The sequence below is a fragment of the Apteryx mantelli genome, chromosome 6, assembly GCF_036417845.1.
Source record: "Apteryx mantelli isolate bAptMan1 chromosome 6, bAptMan1.hap1, whole genome shotgun sequence".
Lineage (NCBI taxonomy): Eukaryota > Metazoa > Chordata > Aves > Apterygiformes > Apterygidae > Apteryx > Apteryx mantelli.
This window is the reverse complement of record NC_089983.1, coordinates 12071995-12089134: the sequence shown is the minus strand read 5'-3', so window position 1 is coordinate 12089134 and position 17140 is coordinate 12071995. Positions and strand designations below refer to the sequence as shown.

The 17140-nt window shown below is 42.9% G+C and overlaps 1 protein-coding gene across 4 annotated transcripts in view; it reads left to right on the top strand.

The window, feature by feature from the left end:
• Positions 1–465: 465 nt before the first annotated feature.
• The window catches only part of PIKFYVE (phosphoinositide kinase, FYVE-type zinc finger containing), a 69615-nt gene continuing 52940 nt past the window's right edge, over positions 466–17140 (top strand). For 2 of the 4 annotated variants that reach the window (XM_067298745.1, XM_067298747.1), the window contains exons 1-5: positions 2979–3226; positions 4817–4996; positions 11421–11539; positions 14349–14520; positions 15237–15444. In XM_067298745.1, coding sequence (XP_067154846.1) covers positions 3055–3226; positions 4817–4996; positions 11421–11539; positions 14349–14520; positions 15237–15444 — 851 coding nt within the window. In that variant the 5' untranslated portion in view covers positions 2979–3054. Of the gene's footprint in view, positions 498–2978; positions 3227–4816; positions 4997–11420; positions 11540–14348; positions 14521–15236; positions 15445–17140 lie in introns of those variants that run through there. The other 2 variants (XM_067298746.1, XM_067298744.1) reach the window with 2 other exon arrangements.

Here is a 17140-nt window from a genome sequence, read left to right as displayed (position 1 = left end):
AGAGTCGCCGCCGCCTGCCGCGCTGCCCCGGCGGGAGCAGCCCGGAGGCTCCACGCCGCGGCGGGCGCCCTGGCAGCGCCGGGCAGGGGAGCTGCGGGGCGGGGTAGGCGCTGACAGGGGCCAGCGGCGCGGTAGCGGCCGTTGCCCGGCGCGGCGTGCGCGCAGGGCTCGGTGCGGCGCCGCGGCGGCCGTTGGGCGAGCGCGAGCGAGCGCGCGGGAGGCCTCCCCCAGCGGCGCCGCCCCCAACGGCCGCCGGCGGCGGGTGGATTGGCGCGAAGCCTCGATTGGCGATGCCTCGGCGCCCGGCGCGGCCGTCGGCGGGCGATTGGGCAGGGCTGGCGGCGGCCGTTGCTAGGGGCGGGGCGGCGCGCGGCAGCCGTTGAGGGGAGGGTGAAAAGAGGCGGTGCCGCCCCGGGCCTGGGCCCCGGCTTCGCGCACCCCCCCCCGCCGCCGCCGGCACCGGCACCGGCAGGGCTGGCGGCACCCGCGGGCACCAGGTAAGAGCCGCCCGGGCCTGCTGCGCGGCGCGGCCGCGGAACCGGCCGGCGCGGGGGCGAGATCCGCCCGCCCCGCGGACGGTGGTGGCGGCGCTGGCGCTGCCGGGCGGCCTGCCCGCCCGCCCTGGGGGTCGCCGCCTGCGGGCCGCCTCCCCCTGCCTCCTTCCCCCCTCGCTCCCTGCCCCGGGAGCTCGTGCGCGGTGGCGCGGTCCTCGCGTGGGTGTAAACGCCGCGAGCGCCACGCTGGTACTCGGCTTTACCGGTAGAAGGGGATTGCCATTTGAAGCGGCACTAAGTGCACCTCCTGTGGGTGTTTGGGGAAGATCCTGAGGAAGGTGCAGTCTGTTTTGGTGTCTCCTGACTGATAGGTGCTCCTTGCTGTCTTAATTTCCCCCAACGTACAAACAAGTGACTATTTCCCTGCTGTATTTGCCATATACAAACTCTTCTTTCCTCTCTTGTTTTAGTTAGGCTAGTTCTGCTGTCACAGGAGCCATTACTTTTTTTTTTTCCCCTCCTGTAGCTAAAGGTTATTTTCTGGAGTCACATATATGATGTATACAAGTTCAAAGACGTTCCTCTTTTCTTATCTTGCCAGGCCATAGTGAGTTGCTGACAGGTGAACTTGGTTTCCTGTAGAACTTCTGGTTGACTTCATAATGGTACTTTTAATGTGGTGGTGTACGAGGGAGCACAGCCTTGTACCCTGTACGGCGTTTAGGGAGGAAATGAGTGTGTGGTATTGGGGAAGGACTAGTAAACATTGCAGTTGTGCTTTTGACATTTTGGACTGCTCAACTTGAGGATAAAACTTGAAGTTGAACAGTGCAGGTGAGAGATCTAGAAGGCAAGTTATCAGTTGCCTCAAGTATAAGAAACAATTGTAAATTTACCTGAAGATATGCTCTTGAAGGCATTTTTCATGAACTCTGGTGTCTAAGTGTGTTCAAATCTGCGTTTCTTGTATGAATACTATTGCAGAAGTGTACAACAGCAAAAAATACCATGGTCTACAGAGAGCGGGATGGGAAAGCATTCCAGACTAAGACTCAAACTTATGTAAAGAACCTCACAAAAACTTCTCTTAAAACTTCATGAGTGATGTTTCTCTGGGGTTTTTTTGTTTTTTTTTTTAAGATTACGTGAATGTCAAGAGAAACTGTGAGCTAAAGGTGCTGATTATACAGCACAACAAACAAAAGTACACCAAGAAGTCACATGACTGACATGCAGATATCTTCTTTCGTGCATTCATCCATTCATTGTAGGAGTGGTCAAAGCTTGCAACACGAGCTCTGTGTGGCTTGTTAGCACTTTTAGTGTGACTCACTTGCCAACCACGTGGATTTTCTCTGGACTGTACAGATTTTTTGTTTGGCTTCACAGAACTTGGAACTTGGACTTTTTCTAGTCAGCAAAATACATGTATAGATTCTAGGGAGCATTTGCAGAATTTGGGAATGGTTATTTCATGAAGGAGCATGCATCAGTTTCTAAGCAGGAAGTAGAACTGATATGGATTTTTGCTTCTTGGCATGGTAAAAGGGGTCAGCCCTCAGTCACGGGTTCCAGCAGCTCCTCCTTTTCCTGCCCTGTCAAACATTTCGCTAAGTCTTGGTTAAACAAAGATGAAGGTGGTACCTGAGTTTGGGAGGATAGAAATACAGGCTTTGCAAGGTGGGCTGGGTGATAGAAAGGTGGAAGAAATAAGATGTATGCACTGAGGTTAAAGAAAGTATATGGGATGTGCAAAGGTATGACTCTTGGCCATGTGAAGGCTTTGGTACACAGCAAGTTGGGTCAACGAGTGTGGCTTCCCCTAATATAGAACACTTTTTTCTTAATGTAGCCACTCTTGAAAACAAGGAAGTTTCCAAGTGCTAGATACGGCAACAGATAAACCACAGCTTGTATTGCTGTCCCGGTGACTTGTCTGTGCAAGCACAAGGCTCTGTATTGTACTGTGGAGGGAAAGGAAGCGTGTGCCACCAAACTTGACTTTTCAGTCATGCTTTTATTTACCGCTCATTCTGCTTCTTGTTCACAAGTTAACCTGGCCAAATGGCAAATCTTGTACTTTAAGCTGCTGAGGCTTCCCTGTCTTCTGTTTTCTTGTTGCAAGGGCTGTGGAGGTCACAGCACTGACAGCTGTTTTCTTAAGCTGAAGTGAAAACTTCTTGGTACTATACATACACACATGCAGAGACTCCATTTAAAAATTTCAAGTGAGAGTTGGTTCCCATAAAACAGCAACCAAAATGTCTTGTCAGACAGTGTAGTAGCTGTTGCTTACTCTGGTTACTCTGGATGTTTAGCTAACAGCTCTGAATTGCTCTCTGTGGAGACTCTGATCTCTTGCCACTCGCTAGATAGAGGACTTCGGCTCCTCTAAGTCTGGCCATCTGACCTGTGCTAACAGCAGATGCCTGCAGTAGGTGGGGTGGGTGTCCCCCTCAGTATCTACTGAGACACCTCTGAAAGTGTTCTGCTTTATCACTCTAGGTATAATACGTGTTGGGTTTTCTTGCTGATTCCCCCCCCGCCCAGGGCTCGTGAAATGGCCGCAGATGACAAACGATCTCCAACACTGGAGGCTACCAGTGATCTACCTCATTCTCCCAGCAGTCCATCTCATCTCACACACTTCAAGCCCCTGACTCCTGACCAGGATGAGCCTCCTTTTAAATCGGCATATAGCTCTTTTGTAAATCTCTTTCGTTTCAGCAAGGGTAAGTGTGCGTGTGTGTGTATATTGTGTGCACTGTCTGTTTTATTGATGATCTCTGCTGCCAAATAAATGTGTAAAAACACCTGTGAACATGGCAAGAGCATAATTTCAGACTGCTGACTAAGTAGATGTTGAGTCAGTCTCTTGTGAGGGATGTTATATCTTGCTTTTGGATGATGTAGTAGGGCTTTGCCATGGGAGAAGAGCCAGCATTTTGCAGCTAAAAATCTGTGGCTGTCAGTGAAGGATCGAGACAAGCCAGCTAGCAGATGGTATTGCTTAGTTTCTTAGCTGGACCTCTGGAAATACCAATGTTCCTTGCCTGCATGAAACTTTCAGGGCTAAACACAGGAGTAACCCTCTGCTAGCCTTCATGAGCAAGGTGGGTGCCTGTCCTTTTAATGCAAGTTCGTACACCGGACTTCCTCTACTCCTCACCCTCCTGTGCATCTCATACCTTCATCTAGGTGGCAGCTGAGCTGTAAGAAAGCAGTGCATTTATATAAAATGCTTCTTGAATTTGCACTGCTGTAGGTACTCCCAATCAAGGGGTCTGAAGTGTGGTAAAAGTCTTTTATGCAAAAGGTACTTCTTGATGGGGGCCTTTGTGCTATGTGTATCATGGAACACTTAAGCCCTCAATAGGTGAGCTCTTAAAGAACTATGTATTTGTTGTTTGTTTCATAGCAGAATTTTGCATAGAGGAATGAATGAAAACTCTGGTTTCATACAAAACCTGCATATCTCTTGGCTGGAGATGGCAAACTGGTCAGCTGCTTTTGTTTAGTCTGTTCATTGTCCAGATCTTGGCTAAGCGTACTTCTGCGGTGTTTGGGCTAGGGAGAAAGGGGTAAGATAGCTTTTTGTGTAAGCAAACTGATCTGTTCAGACTCTTTTTGTACAGAATGAAAATAATTATTTGGTATGGCTGCTTGTTAGTTTGTATAGTAGAATATGGCCTGCCATTATTAATTTTTTGAAAATAACATTAAAATTTGGTCAATACTGGATTAACTTGTTTGTTGCTGACAAGTGTAGCTGGAGTCAGCGAAGTATTGTGTTGGAAGAATAGAAAAACAGCTTTGAAATGGCACATGAAATGGGCATGTTACCGAAACAAGTGAGAACAGCCTGCCTATGCTTGATCCTCTGACTGAAAAGGGTAGTTTATTAAAGGCCACAGTAACTTTAATGTGACCACAGTACTTTGAAAATTGGCCTTCTAATGTAACTGAAAATCTCTTCTGAGGGCAGAAGTTGATAATCAAGCATAGCTATTCCACACAGCAAGAATTTTTTACACTTACCAACTTTTTTTTTTTTTTTTTTTTAAAGCACTTTTCATATTGGGGATACTTCTGAAATGGCCTCTGCCTTGACATACAAGTTCTACATACTGGCCTGTTTTCATGTTTCGCATGGTACTTTTCAGACTAGAAGTTTGGATCTGTGTCTGAATTTTGTTATGCATAATCACAAACCAAATGAGCTATTCATGAGAGTATTTTGTTTTCCCCCCTTAGTTTTGTATGTGCTGCTGGTGTTCTCTATCATGTCTGAGCAGTTATTTCTTGCTTTTTATCAACTCCAGATGATGGCAGGCTTTCATCCCCGGTGGAGAGAGGAGAGACAGGGCAAGGTGATCCACAAGCACTGAGTGGTGGCTGGTCCAGTCCTCAGCATCCCACAAGGGCTCAGTCTCTCAGGTCACCGGTTCCTTACAAAAAACAACTAACTGGCGAGCTACAAAGAAGATCATCTGCAACCCTAGGTAACTTCAGCTCTTTATGATACAAGAGATTACTGTACTAGCAAATCTGGGATGCTTAGCAGTGCAGTGGAAGGAGGTGAACCAAGGTTTCATTGACCATGTAGATGGGTAGCAGAACTTGGTATCAGGCTACACTGCTCTTAGTGAAGTTACAGTTCAGCCTTGAAAGCATATCTACTCCATCCTCCTCCATGTTCCAGCAAGACACTCTTGTTGGTGCCTCTGCTGTTTCAATTACAAAACAGTCTGGCATGAAGGAGGCTGTCAAAAAACTCCAACATCATAAAGTCACTTGTACCTTGATCCTCAAAATTTCTGTGTTGTCTTAAGAAACTTCAGTTTCTTAACAGCTGCATGCTGAATACAACTTTAGAGCTCATTCTTTAGGGGTTGATGTTTGTGTCTTCGGAGGAAGTCTTAAGTGCAGGCTTTTGCCTGTAACTGTTTCGGGTGGCATTGCACACTTGTATCTGAACCTTTTTCTTCATAACCTTGGAACTATTGCCAGAGGCTATATTGAATCTCTATTTGCTCGACTGGGAATTGAATGATTTCAAAAGTGTAACTGTGTAATGGCTTTATGAAAGGTGAGAAGAGCTGGTGAGTAGATTGCAGGGGTACATGCTGATGGCTGCTGAGTGCTGTTGGCAGCTTGTGGTAGTCCAGAGCAAACTGCTCAACTGGGTAAAAATCCTGTGCAAGATGGTGTTTCTAAGCATATAGTACCTACTGTCAACAAATCATATCTTAAAAGTTGTTAATTTATAGGGCTTTTTTTCAGAAAAGTGTCTAGTCTTTACACCCAGGCAAAAATCCAGTATAGATAACTAGCACTTTCATTTCTTAAATTCATTTGCATGCTGTCTCAGTTGGACACACTCATCCTCTTCCTCCTTGCCTTCTAGTACTGTTTGTGCTATTCAGTTGTATCTGTCACAACAAAGCAATTAAGGTTTCAAAGCTTTTTCTCAAGTGCCCCAAGTACAGAAGCGTGCTCCTGGCTGATTTGCCAAGAGTATATGTAACCTTACTTCATTCACCTCTTATAAATCACTAAGAAAATATCTGTGGATTGCAAGTTAGAAGCCTTTACGAGGTAGGCTGTTTGGTACTCAGAAGGTAGAAATAATCTTGGGATTTGACTTCTACTGGGAGGAGACAGCTGGGGAAGTGAGACTTGGTCTAAGGTGTGGGGGGAACTCTTGCTGCATTATTCCAACTCCTTTTCAGGCCACCCACTTATGCCCTTGGGTTTGGACTGAAGTATGCATAGAAAAATGTGATGATGAATCAGCGTGGAAAGAAGTAAAGTTAGATGGTGCAGGACTTGCTGGCTTTCTGAAGAGATTTCTATTTCTATTGGGTGCTGATTGATGTTGATATATGTGTAGCAAGTGGCCTGACTCATTGTCAAATATTTTTCCCAAATCTGCCAATAAGCTTGGTGCTATGACAAACATGAACTCTATGTAATGCAAGTAAAAGTCACCTGTATTTGAAGAGGGAAAAATCCTGGCATCTTCCCTCCCCCAAAAGCAGGCTTTTTTTTTTTGAGTGGGTTTCAGAAAATCAGTTTTCATGCTTTCTTTTACCTTAAATGGGGCTCAAAGTGCAATTTTGAGGATTTCTGAACATTGAGCAGAAGAGAATTTTACTCCTGCCAGTGTAGTAGATCCTGGGCTGCACAAATAACTTCAAAAATTGTTCTCTCCGTAACGATCACAAACTTATTTGTAACTCTTGCCCCAAGTATTTTTATTTGCTCAGATTTCAAAGCGTGAAAAGAAGTGGTATGATTATGTAAGCACCTAAACTGGTAACCTCCCACTCAGTTTAGTGACAGTAGTGTGTCTAATCTAGTTGGGTTTTCTTGCAACCTTGTATCTGCAGATCCTTAAATATCTCTCTGGACTTGGCCTCTACTCATAAGAGATGCTCCTGCTTCATAACAGCATAGGCAGGTGTAGGCAGGAAAATGCCCAAGTCCTTCACAAATTTCAAAGGTCTCCTCAGCCTCATTGAGTTTAAATAGCATACAAAGTTTAAGCAAGCTGAAATGAAGAAATAAGAGATTTGGAGCAAGTCTGTTAGTGCATCTAAACAATGACAGAAAGGAATTGCTTCTGAGGATGCTAACTCCAACCCCTTGTCTGACCATTAGCCTGTGCTGTCTGCACAGCAGATGTTCTTGTTGCTCGGAGACCGTGTTGTCTGATAACTGCAAGTACAACATAAAAAGGAGGGAGGATGATTTGTGTAAGAAACTGTCTAGCATCAAATATGTACTTTCCCTGGTGAATGCTTCCTTCAGGACTGCTTGCACCAAAATGTTATAACAGGATCTTTTACACTTCTTAGTGTCCCTTGTGTAAATAGGAGAAGCTGCTAGATGCCAGGCTTAGGTCAGAGATGCTTTGTGGTCTATACAGCAGAAGAATCAGTGCTGAGACTCTGCATTGGCTTCTGTGTGCTACCCCTTGGGTAACCTGTTGCATCCTCACATGCTGGAGTAGGATGCTGGACAGCTGGAATATCTTTTACAAAGATGGTGGGCCCAACTGGTTGTACTGGACTGCATGTTCATACCACCTGTGTGTACTGTCAGCCGATTGCTTTCAGGGTGCCGGATTGAACCAAAATACTCTGGTACTGTGATAATGTCACAGTTTGCAAATCCAGTTTAAGGAGAACTAGAAATGCTAATCAACTGGAGAGGGAGCATTTGGTTGTAGAAGCACTTCTAGTTTGTTATGCAGTCACGCAGGATAATTCCGTTAGGGCTAGAGGATCATAGCAGAGAGGCAATAACAGGGAATGGCAAGGGGCATAGTAAGAATAAGGAAACAGCAATGATCATATAGGGGGGGAGGAAAGGCCTGAGGAAAGAGGATGGTGGTTATTGGGAAGCTTAAGGAATGTGACCTATTACCAAAGCATTTTTTTTCCGCTGAAAAAGGCCTTAAAATGAAAATGCATGTTGTAAAATGAGGTTAAGGACAGCTTTCATACTTTTCATGCAAGCACTTTGTATGTCAGCGACCTGAGGAAGATACCATGTTTGGTCCGTCACAGTGGACTTGAATGTGAGATGGCATGCCGTAGCAGTGAAGAACTAGAAAGCAGTTCATGTTGTATTTGCACTAGCAAAATGGTGGAATCCCTGGCAGAGGTATTTGCTTATGGCTGAAAGGGTGTGAAGGCTCTCCCTTCTAAGTCTGATGGTAGTGTTTGGGCAGCTCCATTCCTGTAAACTGAAACTCCGTTACAGGTTGCAACAAAGTAGTTCCGGTAGTATTTTTAACTTGGCTTTCATTGGAAAATGCATGGAGTCATGAAAAACTCTGGAAAGATACATTTGTGATTCAGTGATGGAGGATGCAGCAGGATTTCATGACTTACTGAGCAAATGTTTCCATGGCCTGAACTCAGAAGAGTGTTCGTAGAGAGTAGTCGATCATAGCTGGGATTGTATTTCAGCTTCCTTTCCAGAGAGCACGGTTCGTGTGGGGAGTATAGTATAAAGGAGGAAAAACATAAGGTGTTTCAGAGGATTTGTAGGTTTGGCCAAGGATAAGGGTTAGTGTTGAAACATCAGGATAACCTTTTGGAGTTGCAGGAGTTCATTATAAGCCCAAGAAGGATAAATAGGTTAGAAGAAAGTCAAACTGGAAATCTAGATGGCTTCCTCTGGCCTACTGAGGTTGTTTTTAGTGAACATGCAGATAGGAAGGGCATGGATGGAAAAACGGTTGTTGCGTAAAACAGAAGTCATGAGAAACTGTGTTCCACGCTCATGTTGATGAGTTACACTGAGAGCTTTAGATGCAGCTGGCTTTTGTTCTTCAAATGCAAAATATTGTCAAGTGAAAATGGCTGTTGTGTGGGGGCTTTTGACAATGGAAGAAGAAGAAAAGGACAAAAGTGAGGTTGAGTTGTGGGCTGAGAAAGTGTGAGGACCCTACACATTAACAGCATGAAGCTGTCTTTGCTTGCTGCAATTGTTTTTGTGCTGGTTGGACAATGACAAGCATAATTTTGTGGAGCTGATCTAGTTGTCATACTTGCTGGTCTCACCTTGCTGCTTTTAAAATAAAAACTAATTTTTTGTATATATATTTCAATTGATTTTTTTTGAGTAGCATACTCAAAGCATACTTTGAAGGCTACTGGAACAATTCAGTAATGGATCTTGAACACAGAATGTGCTGCTTCAGGAAGACTAAAAAGGCTTGCTGTTACATAGATGTGCAAGTATGGTGAAACCTCTTAGGATCAAATCAAAAGAAGATGCTCAATCTTTTAAGTGTAGTTGATTGCCATTGGGATGATACCATGTACAAAACAAGAAAAAATAGACTCTTACAATTTCAGTGTTTGCAGAAGGGAAGGTGATTTTTGCAGATTTAATCGTGAAATATGGAAATACTGACAATTATATTGAAAGCATAAGTATCTGTAAAATATGTATGTATTAACTAAGAAAATGACGGTGGTAGTTACAGTATTTGACTTTGGGTCAGCAGCAAGAGTTAACATAAGCTTGATACACAGGCTTGGATCCTTTATTAAGGAAGATACTTAAGACATAGTCTGTCCTGTACTGCAGGAACTATGATAACTTTTCACATTCTTCCTATACAATATGTTTTCTCCCAGAAAGAGAGAAATCTCATCATTGTGAGGGAAAAGATCTGACCAAATCTTAATCTGAGAGTTGGTTACCTTCTCTAGTATAAACATGTTACCTGTGTGCTCCTACTACTGATGGTGTGCTTTTTCTAATGTAGATCACATCTTTTTTGACACACAAAATAGTGTCAAAAGGAGCCTTTAACTGACAAAAGAATCAGAGTGGAGTTAGCTATGGCATTTCTTCAATGCTGTGTGCACCCATGCTTAGGAATCACTTGCCGACAAGGTTTATATTTAGTTAGTCAGGAGGGCCCGATAGTAACTTTCTGAGTTGAAAGCAACATTCCTGGAAAGAAGGTTACCCTTGAAAAGTTACAGCATGAGAGAGTGGAAAGTAAATGTAGCACAAATCTTGTGATAGAAGTAAGTAGGAGACAAAGGTTTCTGTGGTATTATCAGTGGTTTCTTGAAATCTTAGTAACTTTAATCACCCTGAAATATTCAACCTGGTACTGTCCAAAAGTATAGTAGTTTGATTTTTTTTTTTTTTTTTTTTTTTTTTTTTTTTTAATGTATTTCTAGTGGCTAACCAAAGAACCAGGTCTAAGCACTCTAGCATCTCTTTAAAATTGTCTCCTCCTGTTGTGGATTCTTTGCTGCACAAAGGTCATTAAGTAGCTACATGTGAGCTGATTAACTTAAAACATCTACTGAGAACCTGAAGAAGAGTCATGGAATGCCAGAGTTTTAATCACATTACCCTAAAGGTTTTGATCTCTTGACCATCTTCTGCACACAAAGGAACAGCCTAGTGCACTGCAACAGTTAATGCAATTCTGCTGGTGCTGTCAGCATTCCCGCTGACATCAGTGATATCTAAAGCAGTAAACAAAAAGCAGCCATGTCTGTTCTTCCTGTACTAGGGGAGTGAAAATAAAATGCTAGTCAGATGGAGAGCAGCGAAGCTGGTAAGAAACTTTAAACTATTCAGAAAAGTTGCTAATGTAAACAGTGACTCTGAAAATGTTTAAATATTCAGTAGATGAAGAGCTGTGCTTGCATATCTTTCTGGAAAGAAGTGCCCTGTTTGTAACTCATAAAACAATGATTCAAAGTGATCTGGCATTTTATAGAAATGAAATTAACTGTCTCATGTTTTTATCCAGGAGTGTCTTTATCTTTGCTGTAGTTAAATAAGGATGTCTGTACAGGTTTTCAACAGCTTGGCTTTTCTTTTTTTTAAAAAAAAAAAGTATGTGGATTTCTGGGTGCATTTTCTTCTGAGTTACTGTCTTTAATAGAAATTGAGCTATGGAGTCCTGAGACATACTGTAGTCATTTATAAATTGGTTCAGGTTAAGGCATTGACTTGCATCAGTCCTAGAATGACTGTAAATATTGTTGCAGTTGTTTTGTGAATATTAATATCCTAAAGGGCATTCTAAAATGAGACTTCACTGCTTTCTAAAAGACTACTGTAAGGTTCATATAGTATATTGAAAATCACTTCTTTCTTTTCTTTAAAGCATGTTTTCATTCTCAGAGAATTCAAATCAATTCTTATAAACACTTAGAGAATGCTATTTAAAATGTCAGTCAAAGCAAGCTATCTGGCATCAGAGGCTCCCTGTGGGGAAAGGGAGAAGGGTGCAAGGGCAAGAAATGATACACTCTGTAACATTGTGAACTGTGTACACTTGTGAATGTTTCTCTCTCTAATGGGGTGTTGTGTTACCACATAAACACTGGAGTTCCATGGAAGAAATGATTACTGCTCTCCTTTCTCTTCCAGACAATCGAAGGAAAGTGGAACCGCCCCTTGGAGGTCATGATCCTCGCACAGCAGTTCAGTTAAGAAGCCTCAGCACTGTCTTAAAGCGTCTCAAAGAAATCATGGAGGGGAAGAGCCAGGTACTTCCTCTGAGGGGTTTGTAGGCCTGAGTAGCCAGAAACAAATGTTTACTGGGATTCCCTCAGCTGCACCTTAGATGCGTCATGGGGATTTTTGCAAACGTGTGAAGAGTGAGTAAATAAAATCACTGAGTGTGGGGGAAATGGAAGTTGTTTAAGTTGATGCTAACTTTTGACAGATGTCAAAAATCCTTCATACCGTGAGAATGAAGAACTTCAATTGCTAAGTTTCCTGAACTTGGGTCAGATGTTCTCATTTCTCACTCCTTCCCCTTTCTTTATTATCTAATCTAGTATTACCTGACTGTTTTCTTCCTTGAAGGCCTGACCACAATCAGGTGAAACACCCTGTCAGTCATAAATAGCAATGAGAATTCAGAGGATGAATTAAATCTGCTACTTACTATGGTCGGGACCAGCCAGCAATATTTGTCTGAAAGACTTGTCCTGTTAACCAGTTTTGATTCAACTGGGTAAGGGTTCAGTGGCTGCTATTGATTTGCTGCTTCCACCTCCCTCTGCTGTGTGGGACCATGCTGTTAAGAGGAGGATCTGGTTGAGAAAAAAAGCCACAACTATTTATAAGTCACAATATAAAAGCTGTGTCTGGGAACACGCATGAACAGGCAACTGTACATTTAACTAAACCATATGAAAAGGAAAAAGTCTTGTGACAGCTTTTACAGGTAGACTTTGGGTAAACTTGCTCAGCTTCCAGTGCTGCTCTGATTGTGAGAGTAACTTTGCTTTGGTGGAGATGATGAAGTTTGTGAGCGAGAATTAAGCCTGTCATTGTGGTGAGCAGGACATTGAGTATGGCCTCTACTAATATTCAGCTGTGGCAACTTCTGAAGGCCCTGGAGATTTTCAGACATTTTCAAAGTTATTAGAGAAGCAAGTGTTCAAACAGGCAGGACACAGCAGTCTGGAATACATCTAGATCTTTCTCCGCAAGCAGTGCGTTAGCTGTCAACTTCTGTGCAAACCATAGTTCATCACTGCCACTGACTGCAGCCATTTCTTGCTTGAGTCACTTCATGCAACAGTTCCTTCCTACGGTGGACTCAGTCTAGCTCTACGGGAGACCACCTTACTGTTGTAGAAAACGTGCCAGATCCTAGAAGGTGCTGCTCTAAGCAGCCTCTGCTGCTAATGGGAGCCACACTCCTGCTCGGAGTCCTTCACTGTAGGCTGTGCTTGTCATGAGAGTGCTGACTCTGACTAGAGCCAGGCAAGCATTTGAAGGTGTTGCCAGTTTCCTGCCTTCTTGCTCCTCTCTAAATAGGGAGGTATGTATGGACACCTGAGTGTGTGTGTATATACATGCATATACATAGACAGATAAACCCAGCAGTGGCTGGGTTTATAAACAGCCAGCCATGTGCAAGCGTAGTGCAGGCAGTATGGGAGAGACGGTGGGCTGAGGCACTGCAGGCTGCTGCTTAGAAGAGCTGCTCTCCAGGTAGCAGAACCAGAGACTTGGCTCATCCTGCAGAGGCACAGCAAAAACCGTTCATGAGGATCCTCTGCTGCTTTGCAGCAGTTCCTTGGCAAAGGCTTTTCACTGTGTCTTTCCGTGCTTGAAACTTAGTATTCATGCTGAAGGTGTCTAGACTCTCTTAAACAGTCTTTGGCCTCTTTCTATACAAGTTTTCTTGGGTGTGGACAGTATGAAATGCTGTCTTGTTGTTCATAGATGTTTAGTTCTCAAAATTGGTCTAGCAGCTCTGTCAAACTCTGCTTTGTGAACATCTGAAAAACAGACCCCACTTCGGGGTACTTTTGTTTCATTACTTGAAAATCAGAGTACAGATCATCTGTCTTTTCTGTAGTCACTTTCTTCTTGGTTTGTTTTGTGAAAATTCTTGCAGTACTTTATCTTACTAAGAAAAACTCAGTGTATTCAGTCCCTCTAAAAAGGCTCATTAACAGAACTGAACTCTAGCAAATGAATGAACTCCAGTCAGAGCTATCATGTGACCATTAGCAGTTGTCTCTATCCTTGGTGCTTGCAGCCGATGTGCTCAGAATCATAACTGAGAGAGTTATCTTGCTCTGTTTATAGCTAAAACATGAAATGGAAGTTTTACTTCTTTGCTTTCAAGCCTTAAACAGGGCAAAAGCAAAACCTCCTGTGGCTGCATCCATGCTATAAATAAGTATATAACATTTTCTGTTGAATGTCTGTTTCACAGTTGTCTTCACATAGCAGTTAACCTGTAGTTCTGAAACTACATCAGTCTGAGACAGGCTTTTACCACTGTTTACTGGGTTTTGAAGAGTTTGGGCATTTAACAAAACTTTTCTAAGATACTTTATTACATGTCTCTATAATCCTTTCAAGGTACATCCCAGTGTTAGCTGTTGAAATGGTCTACATGCACTGATAACTTCTGATAGCTTGATTTACCCCGGATACCTTAACTTCAACCAATGTTATTTTTAAAATAAACTGTGCTAGGGCCTGTCGTGTGCTAGAGGCAAAAGAGAAAAGGAAGAACAATCTTTGTGCTTTTGCTACTTCTTGCCCTTTTTCTACAGCTCATGATAGTTTTTATCTGATTTACCTCCGTCTTGGATCAAAAAGGCAAAGGTTTACCAGACTTAGTCCCACAGCTGAGAACTCTCTTAACCTTCTGGGCTTTCTGTAGAGCCACAAAAAAGGTCCTTTCTGTGCACGTGTGTTTGCACACAGACACACACACACAAAATTATCGTTTCCATGCACGCAGTCTACAAAGCAATGATGAATCTAAACATGCTTTTGTATTTACAGAAAAGGTATCTCTCTGCCTGCTTTCCCTTGTAGGACAGTGACTTGAAGCAGTACTGGATGCCTGACAGCCAATGCAAAGAATGCTATGACTGCAGTGAGAAATTCACCACCTTCCGGCGGAGGCACCACTGTCGACTCTGTGGGCAGATCTTCTGCAGTCGATGCTGCAATCAGGAAATCCCTGGAAAATTCATGGGCTACACAGGTAGGGTTTATCTGTTGAGAAGTAGCTGAGCATACTCTATGCTCAGCTCCGTTTCGACTACTGCTTCTTAGATTCTGGTATCTGTCTGCTAAGTACTGTGCAGGTCTCTAAGGGGATTAGAAATAAGAAAAAAGAATGATTGAACCTTCTTCTAACACTTTTCCCATGCTTAGTGGTGGCTTATGCCATGTCCACATGTTTGTACCACCATGTCTGTGATGACAAAAAAGATATGGCCCCTGTGTAACAAGGATGTCCACTACAAAATGTGTGTCAAAGTAAAAGCTGCACTTAGTAGTGGCTTTAAAATATAATGAGCCACAGGTTCTAATGGGGGTGGGAGAAACTCTTTCTGATACTAATTACCAAACTCTAGACATCTCTTGATTGAGATAATGATTTCTAGACATAAACTGGTATGTCATGTCTGACTGGCTATTGTCATACCATGATTTCAGTGTGTTCTGCCTCTCTTTCTAACCAGACTCGCCCCTACTGGTCATGTGTTTTGCATCATTTGACTTGAACAGATTGCCTGCATGTATAATTATCTGGGGCTTTGCTCTTTAAGGAGGTATGAGAACTAGACTTAAACATGCAAAGAAGTTTTGAAACCGGAAATTCTTCTTTTCTCACCATCACACACCTCTGATCCTGCAGAAACAGAGTACTATTTGTTCCTGTTCGCTTACATTCTCTGCTTCCTCTTTCCATAGGGGATCTCCGAGCCTGCACTTACTGCCGCAAAATAGCCTTAAGCTATGCACACTCCACAGACAGTAACTCCATTGGAGAAGACTTGAATGCTCTGTCAGATTCTGCATGTTCTGTATCAGTACTGGATCCTGGTGAGCCACGCACACCAGTTGGGAGCCGGAAAGCTAGCCGCAACATCTTTCTGGAGGAGGATCTAACCTGGCAAAGGTAACACAAATGGCTTCATGCTGAGCTCTAGAATCTTTACTGTTATCAGGCTGTTGCCTGTTTAGACAAAGACTAGTGGTTTCCATCTAGTAAACTTAAAGTATATCTGCTGTAAAAAGATCCTGTGCTTGCTTGTAATATTCTTTTCAGGTTGAAAGGGGGACCATTTTCTAGTGAAGCTTTAAAGTACTTGCAGTTCATCCTTTAACTTATTGGCTCACTGGATCTATACTGGTGACAGAGCAGGCTTCTAGCTTCAGAGTTAAAAATTAGAACCAAACCTTCTAAACACCAATGAATCAAGAGACAAGTCAGTGTGACACTCATTCTTTACTAGTTGGGTTTTGGGTTGGGCAAAAGAAAACAAGAGATGCTCTCTAGGCAAATAAGAGAGAAATGGCAGAAGTCACCTCCTGCTTCAACTGAATTGGGATTGAAGGGACAGCTATAAGGGTTTTCTGATCTCCTTTCCAAAGCTATTTCTTATTATTCTTGAATGGGGGGAGGGGGATCTTTATTTTTGGAAAGTTAAGAGAAGATCACTGTACTTCTACTCAAGCAGTGTACAAGTTAGGCCTGAGGTTAGTACAAATCAAGGCCTGAGGGCCTCAACTTAACTTAATGTGGGGGAGAAGAAATAAGCAGATGTGTTCTTTGTGCCAATTTCCCTAAAAACAGAAGTACAGTGTAAAGCAAGTGTAAAACTACCAAAAAGGTCCTGATGAATCAGCCTTTTTTTTAAGTGAAGGGCAGTGTCAGTGTGACTTGTGTGCCTTTTTCAGCAAATCTGTTCTCTAGTGTTTCTGATAGCAATAAAGGAAAAACCTCAAAGGCCATCTTCAGCAAGTGCTCTGACTTTTGCTTTGCCCTTTGCTCTTCAGAGTATGGTGCTACTACATGGAAGTAATGAAATAATCAACTTTAGACCTAAATAAAGGAAACTAGATCTAGTTTAATGTCATGGCTATCTGAAGCGGTATATTGAAATACTTGGGATAAATACTACCAAATTTTGAATTAGGGGATGAGTATGTGTGCATGGAATGCTTCTCTTCAGGTATACAAAGTAATAGAAGATAGCATTAGTTCTGCCTTCTGATCTGTTATTAATATCTTTATTATGGCAATACAACAGCTCTTAGACATGAGCATATACAGAAAGTGCTTGTATCTTTATTTTGGGCAGCTTTATAGCACTGGAGAAACATACTGTCTATTCTTGAAATGCTGATAATTCTTGCTCTATTAAAGTGACAAACCTTGTTTGGAGACGCACTGACTATACATGGACTGCTTATGTGTTTTCTGTGTGAGAGGGAGAGAGATTGAGATTAGGTAGTTTATTGTTGCTTTAGGGGAATTAAACATTTCTTCAATGCCTCTTGCTGCTAAAATGCAGACCCTTGCAATGAGCTACAGTGCTTTCTTAGTGCTGGATTTGGTAAGCTGCTGGTTGGCCTTCAGAGATATAAACTCAAGACATGCAACTTGAACTACCCCACAGCAGAAAGCGGGAACTCACAGCTTTGTTATGAAAGCAGTGTTTTTTATATGTGGTTTCTGTGTGAGAAACAGCTTGCTTCAGAAGAGTGTTGTGTAAAACTTGAGTTGAGTCTCTTCCCAAAATAATGTGTTTGAGACGAGGCTCTTGCCTCTCCTCCTGTTGCATGCTCCAGAAAAGCAGCAATAAAAGCAT